Source organism: Haliotis cracherodii, unplaced genomic scaffold (assembly GCF_022045235.1).
Source record: "Haliotis cracherodii isolate W230 unplaced genomic scaffold, xgHalCrac1.p SCAF_8, whole genome shotgun sequence".
Lineage (NCBI taxonomy): Eukaryota > Metazoa > Mollusca > Gastropoda > Lepetellida > Haliotidae > Haliotis > Haliotis cracherodii.
Genome location: NW_027266341.1, coordinates 7,339,330 through 7,359,864, shown reverse-complemented (window position 1 = coordinate 7,359,864; position 20,535 = coordinate 7,339,330). Strand labels below are relative to the sequence as shown.

The 20,535-nt window shown below is 42.4% G+C and overlaps 1 protein-coding gene across 1 annotated transcript in view; it reads right to left on the bottom strand.

Moving 5' to 3' along the window:
• LOC139449408 (arginine--tRNA ligase, cytoplasmic-like) overlaps positions 1 to 19,525 on the bottom strand; it is a 146,062-nt gene extending 126,537 nt beyond the window's left edge. The window contains exons 1-10 of the mRNA XM_071230777.1: positions 19,456 to 19,525; positions 17,913 to 18,053; positions 16,493 to 16,675; positions 15,502 to 15,591; positions 15,048 to 15,226; positions 14,348 to 14,531; positions 11,568 to 11,697; positions 10,286 to 10,390; positions 9,964 to 10,142; positions 7,538 to 7,647 (exon numbers count right to left, since the gene is read on the bottom strand). Coding sequence (XP_071086878.1) covers positions 7,538 to 7,647; positions 9,964 to 10,142; positions 10,286 to 10,390; positions 11,568 to 11,697; positions 14,348 to 14,531; positions 15,048 to 15,226; positions 15,502 to 15,591; positions 16,493 to 16,675; positions 17,913 to 18,053; positions 19,456 to 19,497 — 1,343 coding nt within the window. The 5' untranslated portion in view covers positions 19,498 to 19,525. The remainder of the gene's footprint in view (positions 1 to 7,537; positions 7,648 to 9,963; positions 10,143 to 10,285; positions 10,391 to 11,567; positions 11,698 to 14,347; positions 14,532 to 15,047; positions 15,227 to 15,501; positions 15,592 to 16,492; positions 16,676 to 17,912; positions 18,054 to 19,455) is intronic.
• Between the last annotated feature and the right edge of the window lie 1,010 nt (positions 19,526 to 20,535).

The window sequence follows — 20,535 nt, the reverse complement described above, 5'->3', positions numbered from 1 at the left end:
GATCATGATGTGCATTTTACAACGTGTTTTGCTTCCCATTGGGATCTTGTATTTGTGTTCCAGTTTTATTGCTTGTTCTTCTATTCCACAGGCTGTTTGCAGGTGTCTAAACTGAAATACTCTGGTGCTCTGCTGTGTCAGGTCAAAGAGAAACAAGTGTCATTAAAAAGAAAGAAATAGAGAGACGAAGTTTGTTATAATCCAGGGAGATTTCCTTTTTCTGAATAGTTTCAGAGTTGTGTGATTAGGAGAAACGAAAAGAAGCTGGTTTTCTGGAAGAGTCATGTACCTGAGTTTTTTATTAAAATATTTCATAATTCTAAGAACTGGCAATGTCCCACAATCCGTCAAATGTATCACATGATCTTTCCACCTCATCCATGCGCCACCCACATCACACCAGCTACCCACCCCTATGTAGCCTCCATCCCACCCCATCCAGGTCAAACTGACCAACGCCATCTCATCCATGCGCCACCCACATCACACCAGCTACCCACCCCAATGTAGCCTCCATCCCACCCCATCCCGGTCAAACTGACCCACGCCATCTCATCCATGCGCCACCCACATCACACCAGCTACCCACCCCAATGTAGCCTCCATCCCACCCCATCCCGGTCAAACTGACCAACGCCATCTCATCCATGCGCCACCCACATCACACCAGCTACCCACCCCAATGTAGCCTCCATCCCACCCCAACCCCACCTCATCCATGTGCCCCCCACATCACACAGCTACCCACCCCAATGTAGCCTCCATCCCACCCCATCCCGGGCAAACTGACCTAGCCATCCCCATCTCAACAATGTCCCTACCCGAACCCCTTGAGTCCGACCCACCAACATCCCATCCCAAACCATCCCCAACAGTCCAACCCATCCCATCCACATCCCATCCACCCACATCCCATCCCAAACCATCCCCAACAGTCCAACCCAACCCATCCACATACCACCCACCCACATCCCATCCCAAACCATCCCCAACAGTCCAACCCATCCCATCCACGTCCCATCCACCCACATCCCATCCCAAACCATCCCCAACAGTCCAACCCAACCCATCCACATCCCATCCACCCACATCCCATCCACCCACATCCCATCCCAAACCATCCCCAACAGTCCAACCCAACCCATCCACATCCCATCCACCCACATCCCATCCAAAACCATCCCATACAGTCCAACCCATCCCATCCACATCCCATCCACCCACATCCCATCCAAAACCATCCCCTACAGTCCAACCCAACCCATCCACATCCCATCCACCCACATCCCATCCAAAACCATCCCCAACAGTCCAACCCAACCCATCCACATACCACCCACCCACATCCCATCCCAAACCATCCCCTACAGTCCAACCCAACCAATCCACATCCCACCCACCCAGATCTCATCCCAAACCATCCCCTACAGTCCAACCCAACCCATCCACATCCCATCCACCCAGATCTCATCCAAAACCATTCCCAACAGTCCAACCCAACCCATCCACATCCCACCCACCCTCATCCCATCCCAAACCATCCCCTACAGTCCAACCCATCCCATCCACATCCCTGTCCCTATTATGTACAGCAGTCATTGTGTACACTCAGTGATATGGGCTATCCCAGCAGTTACACCTATATCCTGCTACAGACCTGTTGCCGAGATTATTTCACATGACAAACAACATCAGATTGTCATATCCATACAACTTTAAAAAAAATATTAAAAACAACACGACTACAACTACTTAAGTCCAAACTGTCCACACCACTTCACACAGATAGCGACAATCGATACATCAGCATCTACAGTCTGTGAAGCCTGATGAAGGAAGCCACGCTGAGCCCCACTGGACAAGACGGTCCACTCTGTTCCACACCATCAAGCGGCCTCTGATTGGAACTAAAGCCTTTTTAGTCGTGTAGGAATCTTCCTATGGGCTAATTATCTGGGTTAATCTTCTGGATCTACGAAGAAGCCATAACACCATCATCCACTGCTGATGAACACTATTATTTCATATCAATACACCATTTTCCGAAGGCAAGGGAGTTAACTGACTATAAAAGTCCAGTTTCCACACTTGTCGAACTAGGTTAGAATTATGGAGTTATGTCTTGGGTGGACTACCATGTCTAGTCCAATCAAAATCATGGAACGAAATCAACATCCGGTTGGGAAAATGTCCTGCAGATTTTGGTCGATTGCAAAGCATGTGTACCCAATACTTAGCGTCAACAGATATTTACCAAAACATTTCATGTTTTTAATGAAGGTGCTCACATGATTTGATGCACTACGTGAAGTAAGACCCATTTTATTACAATGTAGATCTTGATCATCTGTTAGATCGTCTTCACTGGGTGACGCCATAATATTTGAAGCAAATGCAAGTGATGTGAGGAGGAATCTGATTAGTCAATAGGAGGGACATAGAAGGGACATAACTCACATAGCCACTGGTGGCGCTACGATCGAGCCCAGAAATTCCAGCCTAGTTCGGCAAGGGTGGAAACTGGACTTTTACAGTCAGTTAATTCCCTTGCATTTGGAAGATGATGGTTGTGGTTGTATCTTATTGCTGCATGTTTGTTATCTATTCTAGCATGTTTTCACAAAAGCAGGTCAGCAAGTTTAAAGATGAACTAGTTACATGTATGAGTTTCCCCGTGAAGATCCGGGATAGAATAGGTCTTCAGCAACCCATGCCTGCCGTAAAAGGCGACTATGCTTGTTGTAGGAGGCAACTAACAGGATCGAGTGGTACGGCTCACTGACTTGGTTTGATGCATGCCATCGTATCCAAATTGCGTGGATCACTGCTCATGATGTCAATCACTGGATTGTCTGGTCCAGACTCGATTATTTACAGACCACTGTCATATAGCTGGAATATTGTTGAGTGTGGCATTAAACAACAAATAAACCAAAAAATATGTAATAGTTACCAGTCCGTCTGGCTTGTTGGATGTAAGAAATGTTTCAGACACTGCTCTGTGTCCGGCATTTTCTTGCGCTGACAGCTATAAGGATATGTGCTACAGCAAGGATATAAAACCAATCGGAAACACCGTGTCCGCAAACTGATGACAGAGAGCACAACACTGTCACCAATCAATGCCCTGCATGGCTGTTTTACTACCAAAAGTTGAGTCACATATTACCATTGCATGGTTAAATCATGTAAGGAGTTGATATTAATAAAGTATGAGTCGCTGATAGCTACTCACACTTAAACCATGGCTGCTTTGTCTTTGACGTGGTCCAACTAACTGGATTGTAAGTTAAACACCACTTGTCAATGACAGAACTTTTTTTTTCTCTATCTTTTGTCTTGATGATAGAACAATTTCATGAAAAACGTTTGTCGCCAGCGAGATTTAAACCCGAGAAGTCCGCACTGTAATCCGAATGTAGTCTTCTAAATATTTACCTACATCAGTACCAATAGCTTATCCCTTTATGAATTGCGAAATGTTTTTTATGCAATTTTTATACAGTATGTTACTCTATGAATTCTAGTATTTGTGCAGTACTTGTGATTTTGTAGCTTTTTGTTCAACGAAACAAACAGACAGAAATGTGCTTGAGTTAGTCCAAAATGAATGGTATTCTTGCCTTGGGACATGCATTTCATAACCCAAATCGGCAGAGTGCAAGGTGCACATGCAAAAGGCTCGGGAAACAATTTCACGTACTTCACACAGGGCAGACTCACACAGTGTTCTCACAGTTGAGCATGGAGTTCCTGAATATCTTTCAAAATACCTTTAACAAAACAATGTTTTTAAAGCAAGTTAGGTGCCATAAATGATGGACATGGTAAGTATGTTAGACCACTCAGACCCCAGTGTCAAATCTTTGATTAAACCACTCAGCGCTGCACGCATCATGATTTAACTAACCATTTCAACAATTAGACACTGGGTCCTCGTGGTCTAACCTACTCATATATCATGCTTATATTCTCACAAATGCATACAAGTCTAGTATACATGTTCCAAATGTGCATGGAACTTTCAAGAATGATAACTATATTTTTTTTTCTAAGGCTAAAAATATTTAATAGTATGGGTTCTCAGGCACTGCCCACATCATCATAAAGTTCATTGCACATTTCGTCTTTGTTTTGATTTTTGATATTTTTGTGCATCATATTTAAGTATTAGGATTTTTATATTTTTTGGTAAAAAGGAAATAAAAACAAAACGTGATGTAGACTTTATGATGATGCAGGTGGTACCAAGACTATTATTTTTTTTAGCCTAAGTACTATGCTTTTAACAATTTTAGGATTGATCAGACTGGATAAATTGTTTCTTATATTCCCTAGCTTGCATCAGAAACTTTTCGCCTACAAGCCACAAGTGTAACTCAATGTTAGTGGTACAGGGGTGTCGCTCGAAGATTGACCTGTCCAAGCAAACCCTGACTTAGAAACTGGCATAAGCCTGATCCAAAATCTTTGATGGTAAAGCTCATAAAACCCAAGTATTTGCCAGCTGTTGGAGGTTTTCCTTCATGTCATTACAAGGACTACAGTGCCTGAAGCAGCAAGGTGCTACAACTGATAAGCACAACCCCAACTGAGATGCGTCAAGAACTGATGTTCTAAGGGAGACAACTCCATAATATCCCACCAGTGGACAACCACCTGTAAACCATCAGTCAATAGTCGGCTCAAACACTGAAGACAGGATGTAGTCATCATCATCATCATCATCATCATCATCATCACATTCACAATCACATCCCATGTTTTCATCTCAACAGAATACCCTTATCCACCCGTCTTGTGAGCACAAATCACACTTGCACACCCTCACTCTCTGGACAGGTTCAAATATATAGAGGTTAGCACTAGGGTTGGGAATTGGACCAAAAAGTGTATAGCAATATATTGCAATATTTCAAAAAACATATTGCAATATTATTGCAATATATTGGGAAATAATTTCTACCAAGAGAAAAGCTTTTTTTCATATCCCTTTGACAAATATTAATATGAAAGCTGCAATGTTAACAATTTGGTCAAAATTATGAACCAATTTTAATTAATTGTACTATTATTTTTATCTACAATCAAATAAAGAGTATGAAGCATTTGTTTTGTCTTTGTTTTGATTTAATAAGGTAAGACTATACATCATGGCATATACAGGTCAGTCACAGTTTGAATAATGAGGGAAAAACCAATACGCCCAAAACATATCGCGATACGTATCGTGATGAATTTGTATTGCAATATACAGGTATACCGATAAAACCGCACATCCCTAGTTAGTAGCCAGAGTGCTTGGGATGGTAAATATCCTGTATTAGGAAAAAGCTGTGCATTAAGCGAGCCTTAGCAATGGTCAACTCTGACTCAATAGCCGATACACAAGGGCAACAATATTTTTGTTTATCAACACTGAAAGTAGGACCAACCTGACTTTTTTAACTTGCATTATTATCCATATGACCCCAGTGGATACCGTTCTTATCTGTTGACTTTACCCAGCCAAGAAACAGACCCATTATATGAAAAACAATTTTCCCTAACCTGAAAGTTATGAAAAAGCTGGTCACCAGCAGTAGCATCTATGATCAAGGATGCTCAGGTTGTGAAACATGGTGCTGTGTCATGTTGAAACAGGCACCATTACTTGGCAGTGGGAAACTGACACATGGTCTCTGTGTAGTTATTACCTGTGGGAAACTGACATGCAGTCTCTGTGTAATTATTACCTGTGGGAAACTGACACATGGTCTCTGTGTAATTATTACCTGTGGGAAACTGACATGCTGTCTCTGTGTAATTATTACCTGTGGGAAACTGACATGCAGTCTCTGTGTAGTTATTACCTGTGGGAAACTGACACATGGTCTCTATGTAATTATTACCTGTGGGAAACTGACATGCAGTCTCTGTGTAGTTATTACCTGTGGGAAACTGACACATGGTCTCTATGTAATTATTACCTGTGGGAAACTGACATGCAGTCTCTGTGTAATTATTACCTGTGGGAAACTGACACATGGTCTCTGTGTAATTATTACCTGTGGGAAACTGACATGCTGTCTCTGTGTAATTATTACCTGTGGGAAACTGACATGCAGTCTCTGTGTAGTTATTACCTGTGGGAAACTGACACATGGTCTCTGTGTAATTATTACCTGTGGGAAACTGACACATGGTCTCTATGTAATTATTACCTGTGGGAAACTGACATGCAGTTTCTGTGTAATTATTACCTGTGGGAAACTGACACATGGTCTCTGTGTAATTATTACCTGTGGGAAACTGACACATGGTCTTTGTGTAATTATTACCTGTGGGAAACTGACACATGGTCTCTGTGTAATTATTACCTGTGGGAAACTGACACATAGTCTCTGTGTAATTATTACCTGTGGGAAACTGAAACATGGTCTCTGCGTAGTTATTACCCGTGGGAAACTGACACATGGTCTCTGTGTAATTATTACCCGTGGGAAACTGACACATGGTCTCTGTGTAATTATTACCTGTTGGAAACTGACACATGGTCTCTGTGTTTTAATTACCTGTGAGAAACTGATATATGGTCTCTGCGTAATTATTACCTGTTGGAAACTGACATGCAGTCTCTGTGTAATTATTACCTGAGGGAAACTGACACATGGTCTCTATGTTTTTATTACCTGTGAGAAACTGACATAAGGTCTCTGCGTAATTATTACCTGTGGGAAACTGACATGCAGTCTCTGTGTACTTATTACCTGTTGGAAACTGACACATGGTCTCTGTGTTTTTATTACCTGTGAGAAACTGACATAAGGTCTCTGCGTAATTATTACCTGTGGGAAACTGACATGCAGTTTCTGTGTACTTATTACCTGTTGGAAACTGACACATGGTCTCTGTGTTTTCATTACCTGTGAGAAACTGACATAAGGTCTCTGCGTAATTATTACCTGTGGGAAACTGACATGCAGTTTCTGTGTACTTATTACCTGTGGGAAACTGACACATGGTCTCTGTGTTTTTATTACCTGTGGGAAACTGACACATGGTCCCTGTGTTTTTATTACCTGAGGGAAACTGACACATGGTTTCTGTGTAATTATTTCCTGTGGGAAACTGACACATGGTCTCTGTGTAATTATTTCCTGTGGGAAACTGACACATGGTCTCTGTGTAATTATTTCCTGTGGGAAACTGACACATGGTCTCTGTGTAATTGTTACCTGTAGGAAACTGACACATGGTCTCTGTGTTTTTATTACCTGAGGGAAACTGACACATGGTCTCTGTGTTGTTATTACCTGGGGGAAACTGACACATGGTCTCTGTGTTTTTATTACCTGGGGGAAACTGACACATGGTCTCTGTGTTTTTATTACCTGGGGGAAACTGACACAAGGTCTCCCTGTCATTAGGGTATTCAATAACTGCTTCATTGATATCTGACTAATGAGAATCAAACTTGCTACAACTGCAAATCTGCAACAGGTAATAATCTGGAACTCTATACAATACTGATCATCAGAATGTGGCTCAGACTTACTTGTCCTCTCCCAGAACCACTCCGAAGCCAACATGCTCCACCCGATGCCTGGAGGGGTCCAGCCATCCGATCTGCTTGGCAGCGCTGAAGATCGTCTCCAGATGGGAACTCTGACAAGCGAGAGGAGATCATGATGCATGACGTTTGTTCCATGTTCACAGCACAGGCACAAATGTCTTAGTTTCTCTAATAGCCCATATTCCAGGAGGCTAGATCCGGCAAATCTAACTGATGCTACTCATGTGACACAGGAATGCGATAATCACAAAACAACCTCCATTCTGATACATCGCTTGGTTTATCTATTTATCAAAGAATAAAAACCTGAAAACTGTTAACGAATGGGATAAAACAGCAAATACGTCATGATCCAAACATAACAGAAGCAGTGTTTTAACATTAAAGGAACATGATTCTAATTAAAATCGATTTTGTGACGATCGAGTCTCGTAAATTGGAGTAAATTCCCATAAATGTCTTGGCAGTGATGAATCTAGGTACCCATTTTGCATTTAGAAAAACAGTAAGTTTAACTAAAAAATAAACAACTCATGTCCCACTGTGCCTCTCACCTGCCCTGAATCTACCACATAGATGAGCCAGTCCCCACTCTCCGTGACCAGCCCATTGTGTCTATAACACTTGTATTGTATAGTCCCTTGTCTTCCACCTCACCTGCCCTGAATCCCCCACATATATGAGCCAGTCCCCACTCTCCCTCACCAGCCCATTGTGTCTATAACACTTGTATTGTATAGTCCCTTGTCTTCCACCTCACCTGCCCTGAATCCCCCACATATATGAGCCAGTCCCCACTCTCCGTGACCAGCCCATTGTGTCTATAACACTTGTATTGTATAGTCCCTTGTCCTCCACCTCACCTGCCCTGAATCCACCACATAGATGAGCCAGACCCCACTCTCCGTGACCAGCCCATTGTGTCTATAACACTTGTATTGTATAGTCCCTTGTCCTCCACCTCACCTGCCCTGAATCCACCACATAGATGAGCCAGACCCCACTCTCCGTGACCAGCCCATTGTGTCTATAACACTTGTATTGTATAGTCCCTTGTCCTCCCCCTCACCTGCCCTGAATCCACCACATAGATGAGCCAGACCCCACTCTCCGTGACCAGCCCATTGTGTCTATAACACTTGTATTGTATAGTCCCTTGTCCTCCACCTCACCTGCCCTGAATCCACCACATAGATGAGCCAGTCCCCACTCTCCGTGACCAGCCCATTGTGTCTATAACACTTGTATTGTATAGTCCCTTGTCCTCCCCCTCACCTGCCCTGAATCCACCACATAGATGAGCCAGTCCCCACTCTCCGTGACCAGCCCATTGTGTCTATAACACTTGTATTGTACAGTCCCTTGTCCTCCACCTCACCTGCCCTGAATCCACAACATAGATGAGCCAGTCCCCACTCTCCGTCACCAGCCCATTGTGTCTATAATACTTGTATTGTACAGTCCCTTGTCCTCCACCTCACCTGCCCTGAATCCACAACATAGATGAGCCAGTCCCCACTCTCCGTCACCAGCCCATTGTGTCTATAACACTTGTATTGTACAGTCCCTTGTCCTCCACCTCACCTGCCCTGAATCCACAACATAGATGAGCCAGTCCCCACTCTCCGTCACCAGCCCATTGTGTCTATAACACTTGTATTGTACAGTCCCTTGTCCTCCACCTCACCTGCCCTGAATCCACAACATAGATGAGCCAGTCCCCACTCTCCATGACCAGCCCATTGTGTCTATAACACTTGTATTGTACAGTCCCTTGTCCTCGGCCTCACCTGCCCTGAATCCACCACATAGATGAGCCAGTCCCCACTCTCCATGACCAGCCCATTGTGTCTATAACACTTGTATTGTATAGTCCCTTGTCCTCCACCTCACCTGCCCTGAATCCACCACATAGATGAGCCAGTCCCCACTCTCCGTGACCAGCCCACTGTGTCTATAACACTTGTATTGTATAGTCCCATGTCCTCCACCTCACCTGCCCTGAATCCACCACATAGATGAGCCAGTCCCCACTCTCCATGACCAGCCCATTGTGTCTATAACACTTGTATTGTATAGTCCCTTGTCTTCCACCTCACCTGCCCTGAATCCACCACATAGATGAGCCAGTCCCCACTCTCCATGACCAGCCCATTGTGTCTATAACACTTGTATTGTATAGTCCCTTGTCCTCCCCCTCACCTGCCCTGAATCCACAACATAGATGAGCCAGTCCCCACTCTCCATGACCAGCCCATTGTGTCTATAACACTTGTATTGTATAGTCCCATGTCCTCCACTTCACCTGCCCTGAATCCACCACATAGATGAGCCAGTCCCCACTCTCCGTGACCAGCCCATTGTGTCTATAACACTTGTATTGTATAGTTCCTTGTCCTCCACCTCACCTGCCCTGAATCCACAACATAGATGAGCCAGTCCCCATTTTCTGTGATCAGCCGGTTGTGTATGGTTGCCAGGTCCGATGTGTCGTATGTGTATCCTCCATCAGACTTGACCACGGTCAGAGGCACGGAGTGACCAGGCACAAACATCACTTTACGTCCCTCGTCCTCTTGTAGGAAATCTGATCACAGGCAAGGTAGAAGAAACTGTTTTATGTTTTATGTTTATACCGACTACAACACACGGAACCCATAGGTCGTCATTGAAATGGCCTAATCGGAACAACACTTCCTAATTTCAATGGCTCTACATACACTCTCTCACCTCTGTCTTCCAACATCTTCACAATGACTTTCATCATTTCATTGTAGTAGGACTCGCCTCGGTCCTCTAGGTGCACATCAAGACGCTCGTACACTTTCTGAAACTCTGGAACATCAACATGACTCATAAATAAATAATTGACAAGATTTTGGTGCATTTGATTGGAAAGCCTACCATTGTATAACAGCTGTATATAGACTACCATCCCAGGAGATATTGTATATCAGCTGTATATAGCCTACCATACCAGGAGATATTGTATAACAGCTGTATATAGACTACCATCCCAGGAGATATTGTATATCAGCTGTATATAGACTACCATCCCAGGAGATATTGTATAACAGCTGTACATAGCCTACCATTCCAGGAGATATTGTATAACAGCTGTACACAACTTACCATTCCTGGAGATATTGTATAACAGCTGTACATAGCCTACCATTCCAGGAGATATTGTATAACAGCTGTACACAACTTACCATTCCTGGAGATATTGTATATCAGCTGTATATAGACAACCATTTCTGGAGATATTGTATATCAGCTGCATATAGCCTACCATTCCAGGAGATATTGTATAACAGCTGTATATAGCCTACCATTCCTGGAGATATTGTATATCAGCTGTATATAGCTTACCATTGCTGGAGATATTGTATAACAGCTGTATATAGACTACAATTCCTGGAGCTATTGTATAACAGCTGTATATAGCCTACCATTCCTGGAGATATTGTATATCAGCTGTATATAGACAACCATTTCTGGAGATATTGTATATCAGCTGCATATAGCCTACCATTCCAGGAGATATTGTATAACAGCTGTATATAGCCTACCATTCCTGGAGATATTGTATATCAGCTGTATATAGCTTACCATTCCTGGAGATATTGTAGATCAGCTGTACAAAGCTTACCATTCCTGGAGATATTGTACATCAGCTGTACAAAGCTTACCCTTCCTGGAGATATTGTACATCAGCTGTTTATAGACCACCCTTCCTAGAGATATTGTATATCAGCTGTATATAGCCTACCATTCCTGGAGATATTGTACATCAGCTGTACACAACTTACCATTCCTGGAGATATGGCAGATCAGCTGTACACAACTTACCATTCCTGGAGATATTGTAGATCAGCTGTACACAACTTACCATTCCTGGAGATATGGTAGATCAGCTGTACACAACTTACCATTCCTGGAGATATTGTAGATCAGCTGCTCATAACTTACCATTCCTGGAGATATGGTAGATCAACTGTGCACAACTTACCATTCCTGGAGATATTGTAGATCAGCTGCCAGGCCTTGTAGTGTTCAGGCTCATATGACTGCAGCTTCACCACACACTGATACGCCCGCTTCTTGAAGTCTTCTTCTTCATCAAAACGCTTCTTAGATTCCTGAAATAATCCAACACAGACAAAGTCAAAACTGCTGTCAAATTCTAGTCGTACTTTGATACTAGCAAACACCTGTAACAGACGAGCCCCTCCTTAGAGCCGCTTGAACAGTACATCACATCACAGCTGTTAAGAAAGCCTGACGTGACTCAGGTAGTGACACTTACTAGTTTAGTGAAACCAGCAAATGGTCATGTACTGACAGACCAAAGATCATAATCAGCAAACCATGATCAGCGGATCCTGGCAGTTCTAAGGGATGCAACTCTGTACAGAGAAATACACACTATCAATAATTGAGGGAAGGGAAGATCAAACCAACATGACCAAAGAACCTGAAGCAAGTGACTCACTAAGCACTGGCTATGTACCCATGAAGATCCGGGGTGGAATAGGTCTTCAGCAACCCATGCTTGCCGTAAAAGCCAACTATGCTTGTCGTAAAAGACGACTAACGGGATTTGGTGGTCAGGCTCGTTGACATGGTTGATGCATATCATCGATCCCAATTGCCTGGATCGATGCTCATGATGTCAATCACTGGATTGTCTGTTCCAGACTCAATTATTTACAGACCGCCGTCATATAGCCGGAATATTGCTGAGTGCGGCGTTAAACAACAAACAAACAAACCAATATGTACTGATCTAAATATAAGACAAACAAGTGCCTCGTAACAGCCACACTCTTTCTTCAATTTTTCGTTGATTAAAACTCTTTAAGAACTCAAAGATCGTGACATGACCTAAAGGAATCAAACAACATTATACAATCAAACCCTGTGAACCTGGACACATTGTTAATCAGGACATCATGTTAATGAGAACACATGGTTAATATTGACACCTCAGACACCCTGTTAATCCGGACACCATGTTAACCTGGACACCATGTTACTCAGGACACCCTGTTAATCAGGAAACATTGTTCATCAGGGCACTCTGCTTATCTGGACACCCTGTTAATCAGGAAACATTGTTCATCAGGGCACTCTGCTGATCTGGACATCCTGTTAATCTGAACAATCTTTTAATCTGGACATCTTCTTAATCTTTCTTGTTAACCTACATCCTGACACTGTCCATTCAACCGGAAACTTAGACATATGATCAGAAACAAAAGTGAACAAATAGCATAAAACTTTGGTAGTTGTGTAGGCCAACATGAAAAAGCTTCATTTTAAACTATATACTCAAACTACTTTTCTGAGAAGTAAACAGTTCTATTTGTCCAAAGCAATTCTAAAACAAATGAATGATACACAGATACTGCTGTTATTGTGAAAACTATGGAAGCCCGATCCCATTTTCTAAAGCGTTAGTACAAGTATGCAATATACCAAGGGACACAACCCTGCACGTGTAATTTGCTAATCTGAACCAATGGGAAGGTTCTGTCAGGTCTAGAAGTGACTACACAGGACCAGGAGTACACAAGAGTACAAAGAGGATAAATCATTTCCTATTCTGTGAAGGGGACGGAGTTCTTGTTTGAAACTGTTTATGTTTTAAGAAAGCACTTGTGAACATAAACAAGAACTATCAGGAGATGACATATCCCCGCAGTCTGGTACAATTTGAAAATGGAGTCTGGCTCCTTATACCCCGCTTGTGGTTCATTGCCATTGGATAACTTCAGTTCAGTGCAGAAAAAATTATGCTGTTCAATGTTTTTCAAAATCCCAAATCATCAATAGGCACCAGTTCATTACAAGACAGATCTGTACAGCAACTTTCTTCTAAAAATATTCAACGGTTTTGGAGTTCTGCTCCGGAAACAGAAAACAACTTGTTTTCATCATAAAAAATTATGAAAACAAAACAAAACAAAACAGGAGTCATCAGAAGATGACAAATCCCTCGGTCCCAACAAATGTGAAAGAACAAATCATCTGAATGTTACTTTAAGTCCAACTTCACGAGAGAATTTCTCTCAAATTTGTCTGTTTGTAAACTAGAGTAGTTTCTGAGCTATCAAAACAATACCATGAAATAGGGATTTGGAACTTTGTATTTCTATGTAAGGAACACAACACTATGAACAGAGTCAAAATCAAACTTGTTGCCATGGAAACAGAAAAAATGTAAATTCCAAAAATCTGTAAGTAGCAAAATGCACCATTTTAACACCTCATGTTTGTGTGTGCAAAGTCACCTTAAAGAAGACCTATTAGTTTTAGGAGACATGGTCTGGACAAACACACCACTATGAACAGAGTCAAAGTCAAATTTGTTGCCATGGAAACTGAACAAATATAAATTCAATACACCCCTAAGTAGCAAAAGGCACCATTTGAAACAGGAAACACTTTAGAATCAGTTTGATATATCTGCCAAGATTTGTTGAAAGATACAGTGTATTTAACATTTTTGTTAGTTGTGCTCCGGAAACAAAATCCACCGCCTTATTACACCAAGTCCAAATTGTTTCCATGGAAATTTAAGGGGTAAAAATGCCAAAAGTCTTGTTATATGTTAGGGTAGACAAATGGGATCGGGTGCTCAGGCTCGCTGACTTGGTTGATGCATGTCCTCGTATCCAAATAATGCTGAATGAGGCGTTAAACAACAAACAAACACAATATCCAGCATATCCAGTCAACAATATCCTTCTGTTAATCCTGAGGACAAATTATTGTGAAGTCCCTGACCTTATAGAAGGCCTGCAAGTCTGCTATTGGAGGGGCCTTGGTCAGGTAGTTGGGGAACTTCTCCCTCAGGTGAGCAATGAGCATCCCGAACTGGGTCCCCCAGTCCCCCAGATGGTTGATCCGGAGAACATCGTGGCCCACCCACTCCAGCAGCCGACAAATGCTCTCACCGATGATGGTGGACCTGTAACATAGCAAACAACAGAAACGTGAAGGAGACAGCTGGATTTAATTGATGTTCCCGCTATTGATGGTGGACCTGTAACAGAGCAAACAACAGAAACGTGAAGGAGACAGCTGGATTTAATAGTTTTCAAGATGTTCTCCAGAAATGAAATCCACCCCCCCACCCATTTTGAGACAAAGTCCAATTTGTTTCTATTTAAACAGAGAAACACAAAAATAAAATAAAAAATCTGCATTGAAATAACACAGGTATGGTGCTGACAAACCAAGAAGCTAAATGGGGACAAACCCAGATTTGAACTCACGATCAAAGGTTTCTGCCATGCCCAAGGGTTGCAACACTGCATTGTGAATTGCGGTGCTTTAGACAACTGGGCCACTAATGTTGTGGTGAATGAACGAGCGAATAAATGAACGAATAAACAAACGAACAAACAAATGAAAGTACAAACAAAACAAAAAACGAATCACCATAATGTACAGGGTATCAAAGACGTATGATGATTCTTCCCACCTGAGATGACCAACATGCATTTCCTTAGCAATATTGGGGGATGAAAAGTCCACTACAACCCTCTGCTTATGGTTGATGACAGGTGGCCTGACCCCCTTGTTGAGAATCTTGCTGATCTCCCGGGAGACGTAGTCCTTCTTCAAGTAGATGTTGATGAAGCCTGGCCCCGCAATCTCCAGCTGAAATAACAGTCAGCCTCATGTTACGATAACCTGGGTATTGATACGGCTCAGCACGGTTACGGTGCTGACAAACCTACAAACATCATCGTGGCAAACTGGGCTTCAATCCCATTATCATAGGTTTCTGGTGTGCCCAACAGACGTAACTTCTTTCATATTACTATGGTTATTCTCCCATTGCATGACAGATTAACTATGGTTATATGAATGAATGAGGTGTTGTTTAACTTCTGTGTAGACTTTGTGCCGACGGCTGAAACGTTGACCCCTACCTTGTCCAGAACATCCACCTGCGGCATCTTGTCCACAATGGCCTGCGCCACCTGCCTTGGGTTCACCTTCTCACCTTGGCTCGACAGAATCTGTAAATACACACACACACATGCATACTCAGGCCAAACAAAACAAGAGTCATCAGAAAGATGACATATCCCCCGGCAGCTGTCTGTAAAGTAACCACAAGTAAATGTGCAATTCTGTATGTAATGAGTCAAGAGTTGAATGTTCTTGAAGAAGCATACATTGTTTACCCACAAAAGATCCACCATTATATGCCGGGGAGATAATAATACATGTGTTTCCTACTTCAGCCCCTCCAAAAATAGAGCAGGATTAATTAGCTGAAAAAAATATCTGTACGTCTTGGAAAAAAATAATTTCTCCTCAGATTTTACAAACTGTTCACTAAGCATGCTACATGTCCTGAATTATACAAGTGGTCAAACAAATGGACCTGTTAAGTTCCACCTTTCAAAGAAATGGTGTTTGGAGATATCCCAAGTATATCCCATCTCTGACAAACACAGTCGGCCTTCTACCATGCCTACATCACAAATCTGATAGTTGTCATTAAGCTTGGCAACTGGCCGTGGTCTAGTGGTAGAGCGTCCGCCCGGAGAGCGGAAGGTCCGGGGTGCAATCCCAAACCGTGTCATTCCAATAGACGTTAAAATGGTACTTGTTGTCACCCTATCTGGCGCTCGGCATTAAGGGGCAAAAACAAGGACTGGTCAGCTCAGAGTCAGTATACTGTGTCTGAGTGGGGTATTCATGTTATATTGCAGCATGGTATCAAAGTGGCTAGCACGATAAAATCGGCATCAGACCTGACTAGAACAAGCAGCAACACACACACGCGTGCATGCACATCGCCATATAAGTGCAATAATTATGGCCGCGATGTTAAACCCCATTTCACATCACCTCACCATTAAGCATGGTAAACTAAAGTACAAGAAATATCCAATTAACATTGCAAATAACCTTGGCTATGCCCATGGCACTGTTGCACTGATAGTCCGCAAACTTCTGGCTGGCAGACAACAGGATGGGCGGGTTTTCCAGGCCAGGGTAAGCATCACGGATGGCCACACCAAATATCTCCTCCAGAACTCCGAACAGGCTGACCATGTGATCCGGGCTTCGAGCCTTCTCCTCAACCAGATACTGAAGCAGAAACCACGGAAATTTCACAGAATACTTAGTGTTGTTTAACCGAATACTTTGTGGTGTTTAACCGAATACTTAGTGTTGTTTAACAGAATACTTAGTGTTGTTTAACAGAATACTTAGTGTTGTTTAACAGAATACTTAGTGTTGTTGAACAGAATACTTAGTTTTGTTTAATAGAATACTTAGTGTTGTTGAACAGAATACTTACTGTTGTTTAACAGAATACTTAGTGTTGTTGAACAGAATACTTACTGTTGTTTAACAGAATACTTAGTGTTGTTTAACAGAATACTTAGTGCTGTTTAACAGAATACTTAGAGTTGTTTAACAGAATACTTACTGTTGTTTAACAGAATACTTAGTGTTGTTTAACAGAATACTTAGTGTTGTTTAACAGAATACTTAGTGTTGTTTAACAGAATACTTAGCGAAAAGGAAGAAAATTTATTGATGTCAACGTCTTTCTTATGAGGAGCACAACATTTTGCAGTATATAATTACTCCTTCATCAGATGAATAAATGCTATGAAGCAGAGAACATATATATTGCAGAACAAAATATATAAGATAACGCAGGTGAAAACTTAACAAGGGAAGCCAACAGTTAATTGGCGTTGATGGATGCTAGCGATGGACGACTGGAAGCCAGGACTTAAATCATCACTGATTGGTGTGGTGTGGTGTGGTGTGGTGTGGTGTGGTGTGGTGTGGTGTGGTGTGGTGTGGTGTGGTGCGCATGGTGTGGTGTGGTGTGGTGTGGTGTGGTGTGGTGTGGTGTGGTGTGGTGTGGTGTGCGTGGTGTGGTGTGGTGTGGTGTGCATGGTGTGGTGTGCATGGTGCGTGGTGTACGGTGTGCATGGTATGCGGTGTGTGGTGCTGTTTGGAGTGTGTGGTGCTGTGTGGTGTGTGTGGTGCTGTTTGGAGTATGTGGTGCTGTGTGGTGTGTGTGGTGCTGTTTTGAGTGTGTGGTGCTGTGTGGTGTGGTGTGCGTGGTGTGGTGTGCATGGTGTGGTGTGCATGGTGCGTGGTGTACGGTGTGCATGGTATGCGGTGTGTGGTGCTGTTTGGTGTGTGTGGTGCTGTTTGGAGTGTGTGGTGCTGTGTGGTGTGTGTGGTGCTGTGTGGTGTGGTGTGTGGTGTGCGGTGTGTAGAGGGCACCAGGCCTATTCTGCATGTGGTACAAGATTACTGGCTGTCAAGCAACAAGTGCTGCATGGCTCCAAGCACCAACCTTCCTCAGGTGATTCAGCTGGTACTGAAGCTTCACATTCTCCGACTTCAACTTCTCTACTTCAGGGGAAACAACTCCTTCTAGTCTGATGGGATTCTGGAGCTGCGTGATCTCCTGTTCCAGCTTCCTAATCTCAGCTTCCTAGAGAGGGTGAGTTAGAGATAAAAGGTTAATGGATTCACGAACTAACCACTTTCCAATTAAAACGGAAAGTGTCACATGTTCCTTGAAGCATAAGCGTAGACGAGACTCTCAGTTGCTTTCTTTCTCTTATTTGTTCAGTATGATTCAGTGTCCAAGAGTGCTTTCAAGCAGTTAACCTTAACTGGATTCTAACACTATAAAACTGTTTAATTGAAGCACTACACTTCAGGAAATTCCAAAAATTATTATCTAAGATCAACTGCATTCTGCTTTATCTAACTGTAGCTTTATTTTACTATCAATAATATTTACTTGGTGTGAGTGAGAAAGAGTGAGTGAATGTTGTCTCATGCTGTAGTGAGTGATTGAGTGAGGATGGTTTTACGCTGCTTTTAGCAAAATTCAAGCAATATCACAGCAGGGGACACCAATAATGGCCTTCACACATTGTACCTATGTGGGGAATCGAACCCGGGTCTTCAGCGTGACGAGTAAACCCTTTAACCACTAGGCTACCCGACCGCCCCTCATGCTGAAGTGAACAACAGCAGGCTGGAATTAATGTCAACAGAAGGCATTCCCAGGACTTATAGGAGGTTCCTGAGACTTATTTTTCTCAAATTTGATATTTTTTCATATAAAACAAATTTCAGAAACTTAATTTGCTGAACATGACTAGACCGTCTACGCCTAGTCCATTTATCCATCATGTATAGAATATAAATAGAAAATAGAAAAAAAAGAGATTTAAAAAAATACTACAGTATAATAGATCTGCAACACAAGGTAATGTGTTATCAATCAATATTGTTGTTACAACTAACGAGTGTAATTATAAACATAAGTTGTCGTTTTCGCTTGACCTTCTGTAGCCGTTTTCACCAGATGAAATTGGTGAAGTTTTGCCCAGGTGCTGTTTTATACTGCACCCATCCAACAGAACAAAACATGCCCAATTCATGAAGCAGAGTCTCAACTAAATTAGTTTTCTGTAAACTGAATGTTCATTAACAATCTGATGCTACCAACTACATCACAGGACTAGTGACACTTTCTCAGTGGTTACTGTGATCCTGAGAAATGTAGTCAACTTCACAAACGTCAACAACCTGTTAACAGTTTCAAACAATGACGATCGTCATTTTGACGATTCAGTGTTTTGAGTCTAGACTAAGTCCGACTGAAAATCATACAGCATTCGTTTGCTGGTCAAATCTTCCTCATATCTATTTAAAAACATATTGTGTCAAAACAATGTGATCGAAAACTGAACAGTTGATGCCGACGATGTTCATGAGAATATCATGCAAGAAATCTATTCGATGTCAATGGCAATAGTTCACTTTATAAGAACCTCGCCATCTGAGGATAGGCTGCATAAGTAAAGTATTGTTGTTACCGCCCGTTCGACGCGTTTAGTGTAGACCTCCATATCATCCATGATGCAACGTGCTTCTTTTCAAGAGTTATGGCCCTTAGTTCCTCTTGCTCTACTCTGAACTGGTTCCACTGTTGGTACGCGACGCAAGCTCGGTGCGATTTAGCCTACTTGTTTAGGTAGACCGGAGTCCAGTCTAACGCCACTCCACTAAAACTCCAGTTGACCAAGTTGCGACAGAGTAACCGATAAAGATGACACCCAGTATCTTTATAACTGTTTGATAACGTTGCTTGATGCAAGTGTAAGTAATTTTGTCCATAATTGCGCCACACTGTACATCTATTTCAAAAATATAAACAAAAGAAGTACCTGCCTTACTCCCAACAGAGACCATAAAATAGAGTCTCTGCTCCTAAGGTCTCTCTTGTATTTCGTTTTAGTTGTTATCTATGGCTACAACTGGTAACCGGTATCAATATAGGTTTAACCAAAATATAAACAAAAATATATGCGGACATTTATTTACTGTAACAGAAAACAGATTTATTATTTCAAAAATGGGGGGCCTCTATTTTTATTCACTTATGCTGCGCAGGACAGCTCATGCGTGTCATAAGAGGAATCTCGCCACCGCGCAATAATGGTTGGTTAGTTTGTTGTTTTACGCCGCACTCAGCAATATTCCAGCTATATGACGGCGGTCTGGACAATCCAGTGATTGATATCATGAGCATCGATCCACGCATTTAGGATTGATGACATGATTCAACCAAGTCAGTGAGCATGCAATAAATATCACCCATGGTTGAAACGATCTGCGATGATCAAGTAGATCTATTCTTTCTTTTTTTTACCCAAAGCAATGTTTAATGATAATGACGGGTAACTCGGATGGGAACTGAGTAGGACCCGGGTACCCAGGTGCCCCGTGATTTGTCACATGATGTATTGTTTAATGACAAAACTTCACAGAAACAATGTATAGTCCGTCGGCTATCAGATGAACAGTACCACCAAATTCTTATTACTCCCATGTTTGTGAACATAGGTTCTAAATGTAAGTACTCTCAAATATTGCTGGACGAACAGCACTTTCTG